Consider the following 20301-nt stretch of genomic DNA (forward strand, 5'->3'; position numbering starts at 1 on the left):
ATCTATGACTAGAGAAAAGCCTTCAAGTGCTCCTGTAATAGTTGTTGATTGAATTTGCAGCCTGGCAAGACCATTTTCTACTGTAGTGTCCAGTTGTTTGTTTTCCTCCGAGATCACTAAAATATGCTTATCATGTGAAATATTTCCAATCCCACTTTAAAAGCTGATTTTTGAGAGCTAACAATCTTATCCCTCGGCCTATGATTGCCAGTTTAAGTGTTATTACACTACTTGCACTCTCTCTACTGTATGAAGCGTGGAAGGGTTGGTGGGTGGATGTGTGCACGTGACTTAACGAATGTATTTATGAATTAAAAATAGACTGCGAAGTATAAAAGAAATGTTTATTAACTTACTCGTATGTATCTACACTTATGTTTCAAAGTTCTTTTCTATCGCCCTTCTATCTTCATGGAATATGGTAAATAGATTAACACTGGAAGATGTGATATACAAACCCCCTCTCTCTGGCACCATGAATTAGTCTGTTCTTACAGGCATCTAATTATAGGAGTAGTTGAATCTTCCATGCTTTTTTGCTTGCTATAAAAACTATGTCCTATCTGACTCCCAAGTGAATAAACCGCTTTACAAACTTAAAAGAAAATGTTATGTTAAGAACTGCATATTCTGAAAAGGGTGTTGAACTGCCAACGACACCGTTACCAACCGCTACGAAAAGAGCAACGCACACAGTTTTTTCTCGTTGCCATGATGTAGCGTTCTCCTTACCTGGCTGCATGCTAGAAGGACTAGACCTATATCAGTTGACAAAAGAAATACTTTTTCTCAAAAGACGCTGTCCGAATTATTTTCCTTGCTTTCAAACAACTCCATAAAATGAATTCAAACTCATTATTTTGCATTACAGTCATTAAAAAAAATAGGATCACTGACTCATTGTATACATCATCTCTCCTTCACTGTTCTTCATTCACCAATTAAAGTTTGGATCTGTGAAAGTTTTGCAAACCCAGGGAAATAAAAAGATTTTTCTCAGCCATTTTTTTCGGTTTTGCTCTGGCAGGGTTTTCTGAGTTAGTGAATTATTTTTCTTTACATAATAATTCAAACCAGTATGTTTCCCGGAGGATGTTCATTTCTTTTTTTAAGCACATTTTTTCCTAGTTAAAATGGTATTTGAAAGAGGGAGAAGGAAAGGAGGAAAGGAACGAGACAGATGTATCAATCACTGAACAGTTTTAAAGAGCACTGACTGCATTATTTCCAACAAATACATTATGTCCTGATTCAGGAATAATAAGAAATTAGATCTCACATATTATGCGTGAAATAAATCCAGCTTCAACCTCCTTTTTGATCGCCCAGGTCCATCAGGAGATGAGAAGGGTGGAAAGGCATAAGAAAGCACCTTCAGGGCACTGCAGGATGCAAATGCAGAGCAACATACAAACTAAAAAAATCAGGCTTATTTCGACAGACTTTATAATATGGAGTTGTCATATGTGCACCAAGGACTGGCAATGAAAACTTCATTTCTGATGCAGTACCATTTGCCCCATCAAATACAGTCCTAAGATATGAAGGTTATTATACCCTGAGAACAAGACCCAGCTGGCACCACTAAATTTAGCTGAACATTAGGCCACGTGGGAATTTCTTACAGATGGCAGTCATCTCATCTGCACTGGAAAAGGTAAAAGCAATATAATTCCATTACTTGCAGTGGGCCTTTGCCTGTCACATCTGCAGAGCAATGACACCACAAGAAGATTTTTTCAAGTGCTAGATTTTGCTCAAATAACATATAATGGCTTCACTCTGCATATAAATAACCTAAGAAATGGGTCAGTTTATCAGCAGCTAAAGCCCACATATTTGAGTGTGTTAACTTTGCAGAAGTAATGGATGTTTTATTATTAGCAATCACAAATGTTATCAGAGCTGTAAAGCCATTATTTAGCTTAGCGCTGTTCATTGATTAAGCAGCACTTTTAATTAAAACTACCAAAATTCTGGTCCCCTTCATTAGTGACATAATGGAATTAAGATGAAAAGGGGTCAGTTTGGGGATTATTTTGTGAGTATTAATCAATTCTATTCATCAACATTACTTAACAAATTCTGTCTTGGAAATGATAGTTAAGTTAATAGAGAATTAGAGCCAAAGTGGGAATCTCATATTTGTTTGGTTTTAAACTTAGGAACCTAAATTAGAAACCTGATTAACAGGAGGTCAATTCTACCTGCCAAATTCACATTCAATTTTTCAGTTAGTTGGTGTTCAGATTTTAAATTCTGCTGCTTGTATTAGTAAGACATAGAAAAATACCCACCCAGGAAATCCTGTTCTGTCTTCGATGATCCACGATGAAGAAAAATAGAGAAATGTTCCAAGTACGTACAGATATCCAAAATCAAAAACCACTCTTACTCAGGGATATAAACATCTAAGACATTTAAATGTTTTTTTTAAAATCTGTAAACCCATACGTATTAATCCCTAACAGTAAAAAAAAACCTGTTTTTTTTTTTAATGTTACACATTAATATGCATTGTATGGTTTTAAAATTGTTTGAGATTGCATTTATATGATCCAGTTTTGCTCAGTTGTGCCCACATGTAACGTAGGAGTAAATCTAACATGAATGTTTGTGAGACGAGATATTTCTTTTTGAAATGTAGTATATATATACACATTATATATAAGGGCAGAGGCCCTTCACTTTTCTAAAGGTTTTTGAAAAGTGGCAGCTTTCTTGAGGGCTCCACTCCGAAGTGAAAGAGAAGCACGCTCTTCCAAATTACCCAAATCCTCCTGAAGTTTCTACTGAAATAAGAGAATTGGGAATCTTTTCCTTTGGGGAAAAAAGTATCATAGCACCAAATCCAGAGTAGTTGTCATTATGAATGCTATTTGCTTTAAAGATACTGCTTCTTCTGAAAGGTAGGTTTTCTTCATTTTCATTACAGCTCTGAAAAACTGTAAGACTGTAAGCTGCTACCAACTTATTCTGTTAAACCACAACAGCATGACTAAAAACATCCAAGAATTTGCAAACTATCTTTCAGTTTGAAAAACTACCACGCTGCCTAGTAGCTATTTTAATTAGTAACCATTAGATGAATCTTAATTCAATTTTCTGTATATAAAATCAATATCTCAGTGGTGAATTTCAAAGGAGTGGAAAAATTATTCTTCGTTTCTTCCCTGCAGTTCTGCAATAGCTACAACAGTGATCCGACATTTAAAATTCTTTTTCGTAGTGAAAATAGTATTATTTCAGAGGATGCTTGGAAATCAGCTCCTGGTTTGTGTCCTATCCTGTTTATTCTGACCAAGCAGAGTTTGAACGTAATGTGCAAGAAAGAGATGTATTTACTCATTCACTCATGTAAATGAAAGAAATTATCATCAAACAAATTGACATGCCAAATGTTGGGCTGGCTTTGTCCTCACTTATAATTAGCAGCTTTGAAATAGTCCTGAACCAGTCTTAGCAAGCGTTTTCCAAAATAATAAGGAATAAATAACCCATGTATATGTTTTTTGCTGTTTTATTTAACAGCTGCACTTAAACTCATTTTTTATATCTCTATACCTATCTACATATCTATATATTATTACATATATATAGATACAAATATATAAAGAAAAGAATTCTTGATGCTACACACTGTATAAGAATACATTATATATACTATAACAGAATATACTGCCTATAAAATAAATTATAGGTGGACATATGTATTATTATAAATATATAACATTTATATATAAATATAATCTAAATTATGGATGTTATATAAATACTATATATTATAGTATATATCTTATATTACTACATACTAATATATAATATATAATATAAATTATTTTGGGGTATATAAATATAATATGTATATGTTAATGGTAATTCTAATGCTTGTACTTCCCTTCAGGTCATCACAGAATGTTTGTTCCCAGAAGCTTCACTGAGATTATATTGTTAAGAAATAATCCAGCCCAGGGATTCTAAAACAATCTTGAATTTTAAAACCCACTTTATGTGGGTCCTATTTCAATCAGTAATCAACTCTTTCCTTGACATCAATAAGTCTAGATTTTGTCTGGGTTTTTTTTGCTTTGTTTAATTTTGGTCTATTTTTCAATTTTTATTCTTTTAGATGGTATCTTCCACTGCATTTCTCAAAAATTCACTAGCTTGAACGTCAGCTGAGGCTGTGATGAATTACAAATCCATAAAACCAAGAGTAAGTCAATTATACTTTTTAAACGGCATGTTTTCCCATATTGCAGGAAAGATGTAAGTTCTCCTTGTTTAATAGGCACTAAAGAAAGTACGTTGAACACTTTTTGTTAACTTTGCCAAGGCTTACAATTCTGAAACAGGCAATTTTGCTTGGCGTAATTTTAAAGGCTTTCATAGAAAAGCACAACACGGAAACTTCTGCTTACCACATCCAATTCTGTTTAATGTTGTCTTTAATTGCAAAACAAGTGCCATAGCAGTATTTGCTCAGAAGCATGCCTGCCACGTGCCCGAGATACCAGCTCAACGCTGATAGTTTGACACGATGCCTCAGCCAGGATGTCAGACGTCACCCAGCACCGTCTGTGCCAAACCAGCTGTGCAAGTTCAGTGACCTGAGGAATATGAATAAACGTACCTGCAGAAAATGTCTTTTGTCAATAGGACGTGACCGCTGTATTGTGGTAGCACCTACTGTAGCAGGATTTAATAGCAACATAATCCTTGAAACCAACACTTCAGCCGACAGGTTGACAGTAGAAAAGACAGAAAGACGGGAAGAAGAAAGTGAGAGGATATTATCTGATGCATAAAATGAAATCCTTCTGAACGTTACATCACTTTATACTACAGGCCAATATTTGACAAAGGCAGATGTTTAACCAAGTGTTTCTTGATATGCCAAAATATTATTTGCTTGCCATCATGTTAATCAAAAGTTTTCCTATTAAGTTACAGTTACAAAGTGAGATATATGGATGACAAATATCCAGGTTTCCATGTATTTGCTAACTATTATATAGTTTTAGTTAAATACTCTCCAATTGAGCATTGCATAGAGCAAGGCAGTACGTTTGCAACATGCATGCATATACACCTATGTGCAACATCAGATCTAGAACATTGCTCATCTGTTTTCAAGTGCACTGGCGAACTGGCAGGACTGCGTGAATGAAGCGGCAGACCTGATATTAACTTCATCTCCAGTCCTTGGGAGTGGAAGAACTGCCTGTTTTAGGAGCACTCAACACTTCCAATTACAAGGCCCAGTTTTTAGAAGCTCTTAGCTTTAATTATTTGAATTGTTATTTCCATCTTGGACTTCTACCCCAGGTACAACCTTTCCTTTAATTTCAGCCAAAACAATTTAACTCATGTCCAATGTAAGCTCAGGGAAAACAGACTTTTTTTTTTCCCCCCAGACTTAAAAATAATAAAAAAAATCCTAATGACCTTTCAGTTCTATACCTTAGTAATGACGGGAAACATGTCAAGGACATACATTTTGTCACAAGTATGTATGTGGGGTTTTTTTTGCCATATCTGCAAGACTGGAAAATTTACACTTTGAAATCTGCAGCTGGTGGGATCAAAGTCCACCAAAGCGGATTTTGTCTGTGTTCACCTCTTCTGACGCTACCGCAGATTACGCAGAGTTAAAACAACTTACTGAAATAAAGGCTGCCCTCATTTTCCTAGAGGAAAAGGGAGCTTGGCGAAGCTTCCGTAGTGCCAGCTGGGGGAAAGCAAGAGAGGAGCGAGCGAGCGAGCTAGTGAGCTTGCAGCCGGTCTGCGGGGCAGCCAAGAAAAGCCTCCCGCAACGCCCAGGGAGCAGCCCACAGCACGGCTCCGGGGTGACGGAAGACTTTTCTGGGTAAGCTGCAGAGGACGGCTGTCCGGATTTCCACATTGCCCACGTATCGATGGAAAAGTGATGGGCTGAGGACAAGTGCAAAGGAGAAGACACTGCTGCAGCAGACTTGTTTTCAAACTCTTTCTCATTATGTCTTATTCAGGGGATATGATTTTCTGGATTTTCTGTATGTTTTGCTAATTTTGGTCAATGATTTCTTCTGACCGTCTGTGAAGTGTCCTGTACCTGTACATAATCGGCAGGCTTTCCCTCCCACCCCACCCAACCACTACGTACATTTCTGACAATGATTTCAAATGAACAGTCACTTTTGTTTACTATCATTTAGTTCAACATGGCTTGGTCACTAGGAACCCAACACGTAATTCTAATCTCTTGCAATTAGCATTAATTACAGTATGCGAAGCTATAAAATTGAACTATTAATCATGATAAAGTACAAAGAGATCACTACATCATTGCAATAGTACAAGGTTGAACACGCTGTGGAAAAACAAAATTCTCGTTATCTTTCCTACTTTTCTGAGTCGGTGTATAAAGAATTTCGGGACACTTCTTTTACTGTGCAAATCAAGGTGGAAATAAATCTAATACTATTGTACTTGAAAATAACTTACAGAAATTTAAGGAAAAAATATTTTCAGTTAGAGAACACAGTTAATGACTGTCAGGAAAGTTTTGTTGGTCTGATAATTTACATATGCGATTTACTTTAGGTGCGAGTTGTTTCATGGCTTGAATTAAGGCAAAAAATTGTGTACTAAAATATTACGGTAGAATCAAGTTCAGCTTATAGATCATTAATTTGTATAGTCTTCATTCACAGCACCTTTAAGAATATTTTGGAAGAAAAAGTTAGTGGTCTCTAAGTATGACTAATAATGAAGTTACGTTGTGGGTTTTTTTTAAACTCTTAATTTGAATAAATAGGTAATTCTTGCACAGCAGTGTATTTTAATATATATTTAATCACAAGTGTGCCAACTGCAGCTGACTGCTTAGTCAACTTTAAAAAGAAACATGAAAAGTAAAATTAAATGGCAACTACCAAGTAGGATTGCAAATTCAGTCTTTACTATTTTCATCGTGAAATGGTTTTCTTTTTTTGTGTTTTTAAGCGGAGCCAAAATGTGACTTTTCCTTACAGACACCTTGTCAACATATATGGAAAAAAGAATGCTCAAAATACATAGGATAGAACACAGACAAAAAAAAAAAAAGGTATTTCTATCTATTATTAACTGTTTTGAGATTTTTCTGGAAATCCACCCATTTCTGGAGCTTCCCTTTAAGAGATCGAACTTGACTATTTTTTTTTTAACAAGCAAAGAAATAGTGCTAATATTTCATATGCTTCTATAACATTTTTTAATCCGAGGATCTGACTTTAAAAATGAAAGTAAACTATCTTATCCCATATCGATATATTCACATTATAGAAAGCAGCGTATCATATCATTTGTGCTGAAGTACTTACAGAAGTGAGAGTGAGACAGCTTTCCCAAAGCCACAAGGTCAGGCAGAGAGACAGAACTCCGTGTCTCTTAAGTTTAATGTTCTAAGACTCAGTGAGAGCACCCTCTGATCACATTCAAAGAAATTCTTCTTTAAATAGAAAAGTCAGTCCTTCTGACCACTTCGTAACACATGCCTCTGAACTGGACTGCCACTGTAATTTTTGGCTTTTCACAGCCCATTATTACTGAAAAAAATCACAAACTTCACAGGTTATGTATAACTGAATGAAAAACGCTGTCTCTATATAAAATTCCGTATGAAAGGTCAACAACAGACTGGATTTCACTATCTTAGTTCTTAAGCAGGGAAGCACCAATACATCCTAATGATTAAAACAGAAATCACATCTAATGAAATACATATGTTCACTCTAGCAAAATGATCTACCATGTTCTACTGCAGAAAATGACCCATTTTAAACACAAATAGGCTTAGACATTTCTATAGCTTTTCAACAAGAAAATTAGAGAAATTTAGTGTTCTATTTTTATATACAGGCATTGCCTTGACCTTTGTCATTTTGGTAAAGTGAACATCTCTTAGTTACAAATTTTACAATGCAAAGTCATATCTGACCATGGATGAAATGACACTCCAGAATTTTTTATTTATATACATACTCATATATGTATATGTATATTTACACGTAAATTTGCATATATGCATAGATATAATATGCATGTATGCTTACAAATACAAATATGCACATAGATACAGATGGATAGAGAGATTAATCTGGAGAGGTCTAGTCTGCAAAAGTAAAATTGAAATGGAAGTTTAAAGTTTGAAACGATCTGAAATCCATCTCATACTCTTACAGAAGAGAATATGTTTGGCCTGCTCTTAAACTGGAAATGAAATTGCATTTAACTGCTAAACTTTGGAATATCTAACAGAAACGCGTTTTGTCTCCTTACGTGTAATCCTCACTTGCAAAGAGAAGGATACGGTCCGTGACCCGGTTGCCAGGCAACTGCATGGAATTACAACACATTTTCTTAAAATGTGCTGCCCTGTGGTACGAGGAGTCCGCACAGGGCAACAGACCCAGTTCTATCTGAACCTGACCACAAAGAGTTTTAGAGTATTCTAGAGAGACCCAGTAAGTGCGACTGTGACTTGAATTGTATAAACTGAAGTTCCTTTATGACCGCGTTCTTTATAATGTTGAGTAACTACAAACCAGAGGAAACAGCCAGGTCTGCTGAGCTTCGTCCCAGTGCTGGGATGTGAAACTACTCGCTCTCATGGCTGGAATGAAAGAATGGTTATTGATCCACTGAGGGCAGATATACACACCTTTGTAGCGACAAGCAGTGTTAATGCTTGGAAGCATGATTGTAAGGGGTTTGTTTTCTTTCTTTTCAAAATCCTTGACTTTTACCACACAAACCCTTATACATTCCAATGTCCTCTGTAAAATATTTTTTTTCCATGTATAAATTGAAAAGAAGTTTCCTTTCAAACTGAAAAGGTGTTAATATGTTTTTGAACTCTAGTTCTCTGAGATACAACCGTCAAGGATAGATTTCACTTTAGATGTGTACCAACGTCTCCATACGAGACTAGAATCTTCAGAATAGCAATATTTGTTAAGCCATACCTACAAAATATATCAGATATACCTACACCATATACAAATAAAATATTAACTTATCCATCATTATTTTTCTTAATTCTGTATCATTATGTGGATTATTCTATAAATAGTAGGTATGAAGATAAGCAGGGGTCCCCCCAGTCATTATCTTCGAGAAGTGAAATTGTTAATCAGACTGAAAACAAGTGGCAATCAATGTCCCATCTGAAGGTAGTCAAGTAATCCTCAAGACTAGACATAATTGATTTCTACAGCTTTAATCAAAGCAAGAGGATTAATTCTCCCCACCAACATGGCTTTATTCAGTTTTGTCTCACCTGGTCTTCACCGTCACCTAGGAAAAGGGACATACACAAATAAAAGCATACATGCATGCAAACATACCTCAGCTCACAATCCCATGGCTAGAGAAAAGCTTCTAGCAATAAACCGTTTGGAAACAAAACAAAACAAAAATAACCTCACAACACCCCATCCATCCCATCCACCCTGTGTTGTTTTTCTGATGGTAAACGGATTTATTACATTAATTATCTGGTGGTGAAATACCACTTAAATTATGCACATTCCCAGAAAGCAGAGGGCTGTTCAACCATTCACTGGTTTCACGCATGTTAAAAAAAAGATAAAAAAAAAATTAAAAAAAGCAAGCTAGATTGTTGCTGACTTATAAGGTACAGTTTTTTCATGTCTGGACACCAACCCCAAGCCATTCCTTGACACAGCAGCAATAAGCAGTTATAACAACAGTAGCTATGCTGTCAGCACGGCTCAACTCTTTAGAAAGGTGAAACAAATGCCAGGTAGGACGGCTTACCTCATTCCTCTGCTACACGTACGTGAAGATCCATGTCCTTTCTAGACGGATGACTGAAACAGTTTCAGTGACCTTTTCAGCCCATACCTCAGATATTCCCGTTAAGGCGTGTCATAAGCAAGGAAGTGTTGGTTTTGACATAACTAGAAACTAGAGCCAGCTGTAGATATGACAGGATCACAAGCCCCTTGCTTACTGAAAATTTTGAAATTTCAGCAGACTGTCTTCAGCCAGGTTTGTCGTGGCTATAACTGAAATGCAGCAAATTTTGGCTATGTGGCCCACATCTGCCTGAAACAAATTCATATTGTATTTGATAGGTACAACTTGATGATGATTGATTTTAGGATCAGATGTGAAAAGCCACATCTCTTTTCTGATTATTTTTGTGGCCAGGATTTCACTTCTTTTGACACTTAACATGGATAATCTTTTCTTTGATAGTAGTGCGACTTTGTTGAGCAGTACTTTGCCATCATTTGGTCAGCTCATGAGTTTCTTTTCTTTTTAAAAGTCTTGTAATTTCTCCAGGGAGAGAAACCTACCATTCTGCAATATCTACCTCTGAGTAGAGGAGCACACACAAGACGTCAGGGTGAAATATTATTCACGCCAGCAAGGAACAGACAGCAACCGGATGAGAGTGTTGAAGGATAGGTAAAATATTAAAAGCTGAAACTGAAGCAGAGCGCACCACTAAACGAAATAAGATTTGTCTATTCGCTTTTTAAAGTGATTCAAAAGCAAGGAAAAGCAAACTAATACAAGTAAACTACTTTCAATCTAGTGAAAGTTGTAACGTGCTGCTGTGTGTAGTAAGAGGAAGGTGGGAGTTTACAAGTTACAACTGCTTAAAACACTTCATGCAAGAGGAAAACATAAAAGCATTGCATTAGGCAATCAACTGTTCCTAAGGCACTAGCTCTTGGAAGATTTGCATCTCAACAAGATGAGGTATATGAATTCCTAAATCAGACCAATAATGACATACACACAAAGAAGCAAAAGCATTCTCTCTTCCTTCTCCGCCCTTCCTTTCTGCTTTCTTGTCATAGAGTATGTGATCCTTGAGAAACTGGAAGAACCCTGGAGTCACAGAGCTGACCCCAACCGAAACGCTACTCTCCGCTGTAGTGACCAAGGGCCACCTGTAGTAGACAAAGTGGGGTTTTACCATTTAAAGTATATTTATTCTGTTGAGATCAACAGAAATATAAAGGATGGAACTGACTTCCCATGACTGGTACCCAAGCTGTAAAATTTCAACTCAGTTCCACCTGCAAAAATTTTTGCTTGAATCCCAAAAGCCATGACTCTCTCCGTCTCCAACCCTTTAACTCTGCATTTCTGTTAACGCTTCAGTGCTCAGAAATGGACTAGTTGTGATAGCAGTTAGGAAAAAAACAACCAAATATGTTTTATTGTTTAAGTAAGCAGATCTGAAATGGTATTACTGAAAGCTAAGTATACATGGACCCCCACTGTTCCATTTTTACAGTTGCTTTTATGAGTTGTATTGTACTTCAACTATATTTACATAGATATTTTTTCCCCACATTAAGTGCCCCTTAATTCTTAACTTGATTTAAAACCTAATCTGCCATAAAGGTACACGAAATAGAACAGACTGAGAAAATACTTGAGAATGGCTGTTGTTTACAAAGAAAATAATTTATAGTATGCAGTTACTGATCAGGTAGAACAATAGTTCAAAATTCGGACTGTATTACAAAGCATTTCTTCAAACATCCATTTTGGATTATTGCTGAAAGGTACTAATTGGTCTATTCTAGACTAATTTACAAACATTCATAAAATAGTGAAAAATGCATGCTTTAGAAACCTGGTACATTTCATGCCTCTGGACTAAAAAGAATATGAAGATGGAAGCAAGTGATGGGCGTTTTTAACGTAGATCACTAGTGCTTAGAGTTTTTTTTCTTTTGTACTAACAGATTCTTCAAATTTTTTCTCATTTTTTTCAAGTGATTTTTTATCTTCGGGTTTAGTCCACGGAGGGCTGTGCAACTTCTGTTGGAGGTGAAAAGAGCATCAGTGTAAGCATTGCATACGTGATACAGACATACATAAGCAAATAAAAAAGTATGTTAAAAATCCATGGCAATAGTGCACACAGAGCTGTATTTCTGTTAAACCGACGTACCAGTCTTAAACTACTATAACAGAATAAGGTATTCATCAACTGCATCTAGAAGAGGATTCTGATCTCTACTAAAGGAAGCATATTTAATCTTTGGCAATGCAAAACCATGCAAGTCTGATGCTGCTTTATAATCGTGGTGATTTTTATCTTCTTCTCTTGGTCTATCAAATGAAGAGCTCGGGTGTACAACTTGCTTAAGGCTTTTCCGTTGGTAACATGGCTGAATACAGCTTCACGTAATTGCAGATATATAATTATTTTGGAAATCTCTCCCTTCTCCTGTTCCCAGTGCTATGGACATCACGCTCTCAAGTTACGTCATTTGACTACTAGGATAGTCCAGTTCTTCAAGTATTAAATAGTTTTGCAAATTGTTACCAACCAGAAGCCATTTTGAACAGATGAATTGCAATCAGGTTACAGTCAAAGTCTGAACCGAGTAAGCAGTGCTGTTTCAAAAGCATTAGCGTAGAATGCATAAATATACTGCAAGTAATTGCACGCTTTACAAGACCTTTTAATAAAAACCCGAGAATTCCTCAGAAACAGAATACCTGAAAGCTTGTCCCTGTTTCTGCTGTCTTCAAATGAGATGTTGAATTATGGCGATTCCCCAAACATGTCTTGCCAACCTGTCAATAGATGTCAGAGATAACCACTTCATATTTTTTCCTAATATATCCATGGTTCTCCTAAAAAAATCATAGTGTTTTTTTTTAGCCTAGTTGATGAAATGGAACAAAACAAAGTTATCACAGCTAAGTGAATCCCATAGTCCCATCATCCCTGTAATAGTCTAACGCAGCTGTAAATTTAACAACTTAACACCTACCTAGCTTTTTTTTTCTCATCACAGATAGTGAAGTTTATTCCTACAGTGGTCCCATGGAACAGATAAGTAATTATAATTGTCTGTTACGGGTGAGGAAATAGTTACAAACACATGAAAACTAGCATTACAGTTAGGACTTCTCTATTACTATTCCCTTGCCTAAACTGCTAGATCTCTTACGTATAATAATCCCTGAATGGGGATATGTATAATAATTCCCTGAATGGGGAATTCAGATGACTCTCAAGGTACGGAAAAGCTTGTTAGATTCATCGCTGTCATTTTATTTCAGCAATAATGTCATTTTCTTTGCCAATATGCTTTTTAATATGAGGGAAAACAGAGTTGAACAGCATAAATAAAATTAATTACACAGTAGATTTTTAAACCAAAGACATCTCGTGTTATGAGTCTTAAGTAGAGATTTACCCAGCACTGAAATTTCTGCTGTAATTAAAATAAAGTCCCTTCAGGAGTGGAATTAATGATGCCATAGGCGAAAAAATCAGAATGTGAAATACAGTAAAATATTGATAATCTTTGGTCATTACTTTAAAACGTGTTCGCATTGGAATTTCTCTACTTGTTTTGCTATTAAAACTGATACATTTAAATGGAATGAAAATAAATGAGGGGTTTTTTTAAGTTTTAAGTTATCAAGACTCTTTCCAACATAACAGTAATTTTGTTTTAAATTTTAACCTAACTCTTCCCCTGAAATGTTTCCTCTTTAGCATAAGCCATTGAAGATTTTTGAAGCTAAGTCAAGCCTAAATAGAATATTTTTTACACATCAGACATAATCCAACATATTAATGAAAAAAGGTGAAAAAATGATTAGTAGATGGACATGAGCTTTACTCATAGGAATACGAATGTAAACGTGCCTTCAACAAGAAATTCCCAATAATATCCACTACAGGGTTTGCTGGCATTTCTGCAATTTTTTTTTTTTTTTTATATTATGGTTGATAACATTGGTCTAGGATACAGTAAGCTATTTGTGTCTAGGAGACCAAAGGAATCATGAACAAAAAGAGAAAAAAAATTCTAAATGGTATGTTTTGAGGCATTTTTTTGGACAGACTTTCTTAAGAAAATGGAAAGTAAATCTGGATTCATCCTATAGCAGCTTAAATCGCAACACGATAAAAATTACCTCACTCAGCAGAAAACACTGAAATTGAAAATTGAAATTTTTTTAATGCTTTATTTCAAAACACCCTAACATGCAAAGTAAATATCAAGAAATTTTATACATATCCTTTCAGTAGAAATGACTTTAGATTGGAGTTAATTAAAAAGTAAGAGATTGACAAGGGGGAAGAAAATTAATTAAGTTTTTGCACTTGAGAAATTCTGACAGTCCCTTGCCTGTAACAAAGTGGATCTATGAACAGGTGTGAATACGAAAATGAAACATGTTATTAAGAAAACTGCTTGGAGAGGAGACGGCTGCCTCTCTCCTGAAAGCTTCTAGAGAGACGGTGGTACTGCCAAGGATTTCATAGTGCTTCGGGGGGTCAGTCATGTTTAAGCTGCTGAAGCGAGCCTCTGAGATGGTGCAACTGAAATGACTGATGGTGGGGACTCTTTTTCAAATTTTTCCCACTACACGCAATAGCTAATAAAAGTTGGACTAATATTACATTATAGGGAATAATCAGGGTAGTATTGATTAAAAAAAAAATCTATTGATAAAGCACCTACTCCTTCTTTTATGAAAAAAATTAAATAACAATAGGTGGTTTATGTTCTAGATAAAGACTAAAGAGTGAGATGACAAAGAGTAGATATTTTTAATAAACTTTTAATACTTCAAAAGCTTAAAAGTGTGGTCCTGGCAGAACTTGTATTAAATATATTTACTAGTGAGGCAGATTAAAAATATATTTTCAGCTTAGATATGTTTAGAAAAAATTTGAGGGTTTCAGAGACTTCTGGGTGAGCAGCTTGAGGACAAAATTTGTTACAAGTCAAAATAAAGAACGGCATTTCAGGTTGTGTAATGAAGAGGACAGAAATAACGCTAATGAAATATAAGATCATTTACAAACCCATAATTAACTGTATATACTGAAAAATTTCAGGTAACTTATTCCACCAAGGCAACACATGGGAGATAGGAATCCAAAAATATTAATTGAAATTAATAAAAATATAGATCAACCATTTAAGACATATACAAAAGAAGAAGGAAAAAAAAAAGGTTGCCTTAGAGAAAATAAAAGCTAATGATGAAAAACAATGCTGTATAAATAGCTACTGTTTCATACTCTTCTCATAGACCAGATAGCAAAGGCCATCTTGGTAGGAAAATAGAAGATTTATGTCTGTAGTATTTCATATTTCTTCACTCATAGATGTTTTCCTTTTTAGTGACACACCATATGGATCACTGCTGGAGAAAGATAGTAGAATAGAACATTTTTCTAAACAAAGCAACCCCTATGTCTTTATGTTGTTAAAGTATAAAGCATTCATTATTGATTCCTTGTCACAGTGAAACCTTGTATATCATTAACAAATAAATTACAGATCGAACCACGGCAATGACTTTCAACGTGCCATCAGTCGACAGCAATTCAATAGCCAGAATTGTAACCAGTCGCTGTGGATGAGCTGTGTACGTCCGCTGGCTCTCGGCTTCAAGTCAGCTCCGTTCCTCCAGCTGAGACAGATGGGTGTAACAGCATCTCCTGCTACAGACTGGGTTTAACACAACCTAAACTGAATCCCATACATATACACCCTCATGCAGGTATACAAACACATGCATATATATACACACACCTGTGTGTATATTTATGTGCGCATAGATACATATACACACACAGGTGCGTATATATATGTGCATGCATATGTACATATAAACAGATAAACACACAAACATACACACCCCCGCTTTCCCTCAGCTAAAAACCACCTCAGACAAACGGGGAGGTATAAAACCAATGCACTACAATACCTTTCACAGCCCTGAGTGACATACAGACAAAAAAACCCAAATATTAAACTTTTTTTTTTTTTTTTTGCTAGTTCCCTCTATGCCAAGTGCTGGAAGGATTGTTTTGTTTGCTCTTCTGTGCGAGCCTCTCTTTCTATCAGGTTCACCCCTGTGAGAGGTACGCTAATTACAAAAATACAGAATGGTAGCTTGACATGATGCAAACTAGCAAAAAGCAAAAATAAAGGGGTTGAAACGTCGTCAGCGCGGTTTTTCTATTTTATGAAGATGAGATTTTTAGAAGTGCCTGTGGGAAGAGATACTGGGATTCTGTCAAGCTTTGAATCAAGAATTCAGCCTATCAGGGATGCGAGGGCGAACTCGTACCTGTGTGTTTCTCCCACAGGAGTGGGCATTCCTGCTGCCCCGTTTGGAGACGTGAGGGTGAGGAAGGGGAGAGGAACGGGAAAATGCCAACCGTGAAAGCCTCTATGCAGGACACTTATGCTTCCAGCTCACGCACAAACCCTCTGATGCCACGGAACAGAGCAGAGCACACCCTTGCCCCTCCTAACCCACCGTCTTCACTCCTTGCCCCACCAGGGAGGAGGAAGCCCGGTACAAAACGACACCCGCCTCAACGTATGCTCGTACAGAGAAAGAGATACCTGGGCAAAAAGCAGCTTTCCCCATTTCTCTCAGAGAAGATCAACTGCTTTTCTTCCAAAGAATGAACGCTTTTTTGAAAGATTATTACTAGAAAAGCTATAAAATGCTAAGACTATAACGAAGAATAAGTCTTATGAGGAGCAGCTGAGGGAACTGGGGTTGTTCAGCCTGGAGAAGAGGAGGCTGAGGGGAGACCTCATCGCGCTCTACAACTACCTGAAAGGAGGTTGTAGCGAGGTGGGGGTTGGTCTCTTCTGCCAAGTAACCAGCGATAGGACGAGAGGAAATGGCCTCAAGTTGCGCCAAGGGAGGTTTAGACTGGACATTAGGAGAAATTTCTTTACTGAAAGAGTGGTCAGGCCTTGGAACAGGCTGCCCAGGGAAGTGGTGGAGTCCCCATCCCTGGAGGTATTTAAAAGACGTGTAGATGAGGCGCTTAGGGACATGGTTTAGTGGGCATGGTGGTGTTGGGTTGATGGTTGGACTCGATGATCTTTTCCAATCTTAACGATTCTATGATTCTATGAAAAGATTAAAAACATCCAAGCAGAAACAACATCCAGAAGGTTGAAAAAAAGAAAAGGCACTAAGTCCCAGAAAAAAGGTCTCAAGTCAGTCCTGTTAGTTTAATGCAACTCCATCGACTCCTCTTGTACCATCACAACAAAGCAGGTTGTAATTTAAAATCTTGGCAGCAATACTTCAAGGATGCTCTGGTTTTCACGCCAAGCGTAACACGACATTTCACCACATGGATTGTTTCCCCAGCTGTTGTACAGAAAGCTGTATGGAGAGGAGTGGGCACATCGCACAGAGCATGAGAGAGTTTTGTCTGCACATAATCTCCACTGGTCACAGGCAAGTTTTAAATCTGTGCTGGCTTCATGGGAGGGCAGGGAACAGGCACTACCGTTCTGTCGCCATCTGCACAACTCCCAGGTAACTCAGCAGGCAATGCAGTCTCATAACTCAACCTCACTGTAACGATTTAAAGTTTGGAATAAATATGAAATCATGTTTTGCCTGTCCCCCTTCTTAGGGGGGAAGTTCTTAGAGAACTTCAGCCAGGCTCTTAAGCTACTTATCGAAAATTTAAAAAAAAAAAAAAAAGAAAAAAGACAAAAGAAAAAATTTCTAATACCCAGGGGAAAATGAAGGCACCATATCTAGATGATTGCCCTTTGTCCCTTAGCTAATGTCTTTCCGGGGATCCAGAAGTGTAGTATATGGCTCTAGGGTCAACATAATAATACAACTTAATAATGTTGGTTATTTTCTTGTTTGTGCCTGAAGTGACAGGTGGATAAAGAATACAAATCAAAAGGTACAGGCACGGCAGAGGTGGACAAGACTAAATACCTGGGAAGCTATAAAGTAAGGAGAAGATAATTCAACACACACATATTTTGATCTAGCTGAAAAACACTGGGTGACCAAAATCTTGCACATTTTAAAAAGTGCAAATTATTGCTAGCATGGTGAAAAGATGTCTTATAGTGAATTTTTCATCCAAGATTATAAAAAAATTCAGCATACTGTTTGCATTTATGAAACCGACAGCAAAAAAGTTAATAATATTTGCAAATTCCAACTTCATTACCTAAGGTTATTCCCTGCCATTAGCATTTAGAACAAAACGGGCAGTTTATCTTTAACCATGTTCTGTGCTTTCTTCTGCCTTCCTTTAAGGAGCCTGCGGTTGGCAGTTTCAAAGGGAGCGGAGATGGTGGATTAACTCCTGGTCTTATTAGGAAGCACAATCCTCATGTTCCCTATATCAATACACTACTGCAATTCCAAGTATTTCACAAAAAGCCCATGTGGTGTACGGGCATTTAAAACACAATGCAAGTTAAATGCATTTTTACACTGAATTCTCAATCTTCCAAATTATCATTATACTTTAAACTGGTGTTTTGGAGATTCAATTAGTATTTGCTCTATTCATTGGCCAAGATATTTTCTTTAGTTCCTAAAGACTTCTCAATCAAGTACCTTTCATCTTAGATTCATTAGCGTGTGCCCACACAAGCAACCCCCTTTTTCTAGATTCAGGAAGCAAACTTTCAATACTTGTAATCACAGGCAGTATCTATCCAAGTACATAGTTATTAAGTAAATGATGAGTAGTCCTTGAAGTAGTTTTATGACTCAGCAGTGAAACAAGACGGAAAGATGGATTTCTTTGAAGCTTAGAGTCCTGCCTTCTCTTTTTCCCCCTTCTCTAATATTTCCTTATTTTAATAAAAATTATAATAATTTAATGTGTTGTAGCTAACCATTAGTGACAGATGCCACAATTTCACCCATGAATGAATTAATTTTACAGAATAATCTCTATATTTTATGTGTGGAAGCACACCTTGCCATTAAGTTGCTCCCACTGATATTTCCAGTATGTCTGCCATGCATTTTGTAATTATGGGCATATTTGTAAGACAAACATTATATTCATTAAATTACATATGCTGTCTTTTGATCATCAAACATCAGAAAGGATCTAATATTTGAACACTCAACTTTAAAAGCTCTAACACACTGCAGGCAGAATTCCAAGTAGTGAAAGCTAAACCTTTCCCAAGGAAAAGACTTCAGGAAAAAGAAATTCTGGAAACTTTTATTCAAGTGTGTTTGATAGTTGGCTGTGCCATTTCATTGTTTTGACTGTTGTTAACTCTTTTCAAATTGCATAGTTTCTTCTTAACATCTCCTTAAAATTCAGTTTGGCCAACATTTACAATTTTTATGACTAAGCACAACAGAAGTCTTATTATGATTTTCTTCTACGTGGTAGAGAAACAGACCACATTCACTGATGTTGAACACTTGTTACTTGCTCTACATAAACTTTAAGAAACACATTAATGATCTATTTGTGTTTGTAAAAGAAAATTTTCAAAGAACAAGTGCATTTTTTGCCTTACACAATACATTTTGTATATACAAGAGGGAAAAAAAAAATCTAGAACAGTGAGAAATTTAACAAGCTAGGAAAATTGAGGTGGGGCGTATGTCTTGAAATACTGTGCGCCTTTATCAGTTTAGTGTGCAGTTTGATTAACAAAGTATCTTTGTGGGAAATTCTGGTTATAAAACATGCAGCTTGATCAGTAAAGTACACAAAATTTCAAAAGTTACGGTATTCAGTTCACCTAGTGAATTATACAGCAGAGCTGCAGAGGTTCACAGCTGGATGTATAAATTACAAAGGTGGATCAGCCAAGTGTGCATCTTCATTTAAAAAGAATTTTCAAAAAGCCAGTTAAAATTCAGCATGTCCCTTGGCTATTAAACTATGCAATTTGATCTGCAAACCGCTGAACAATGTAACTAGAAGGGTATTCCACTGCATCAACACTGCAAATAAGAACTGGTTTATTGCTCAAATAATCATCCAACATATCACAAGTGGACAGGAAATCAAGAAGTTTAAATAAGTGAGATTATATCCAGCTTTTACAGATAGAAAATAATTCCACTGCTGCTAAAGGGTATCATACAGATTTACCAGACCAAACACTGCGGCTTCAGCATTCCTTCGCATCACTACACACCTTTTGGCTTCAGTAGGCATTAAAGCAGATATGCAGGATGTTTGTAGAGTGCGATGGAGGAGAAAGTACTGAGCTAGTTCTGAAGAAACTAAACCAGGTATGGGAGAAAAGGATGGTATGGTTAGGTCAACTGAAAACTGGATGCCTTAGTCATCATTAGCTAAGTTAGGTCCACAGTTTATTCAAGGACATGTTTTATCAGATTTGCTCATGAATTTATTACAGATCTGTATTTCAATCTCCTTTGACCCTCATTGTTTAGAAGAAAGATATGGAGCAAGATGTATGTGAAGTGCATATACATTTTCATAAGACACCTCTGCAGTTTTTC

General features: G+C 36.5%; 1 protein-coding gene across 1 annotated transcript in view; it reads right to left on the reverse strand.

Annotated features, from left to right (window-relative positions):
- Positions 1–11196: 11196 nt before the first annotated feature.
- LUZP2 (leucine zipper protein 2) overlaps positions 11197–20301 on the reverse strand; it is a 198991-nt gene continuing 189886 nt past the window's right edge. Inside the window, exons 11-12 of the mRNA XM_075163293.1 lie at positions 12523–12600; positions 11197–11835 (exon numbers count right to left, since the gene is read on the reverse strand). Of these exons, the coding sequence (XP_075019394.1) occupies positions 11731–11835; positions 12523–12600 (183 nt within the window). The 3' untranslated portion in view covers positions 11197–11730. The remainder of the gene's footprint in view (positions 11836–12522; positions 12601–20301) is intronic.

Source organism: Calonectris borealis, chromosome 14 (assembly GCF_964195595.1).
Source record: "Calonectris borealis chromosome 14, bCalBor7.hap1.2, whole genome shotgun sequence".
NCBI classification, from domain to species: Eukaryota; Metazoa; Chordata; class Aves; order Procellariiformes; family Procellariidae; genus Calonectris; species Calonectris borealis.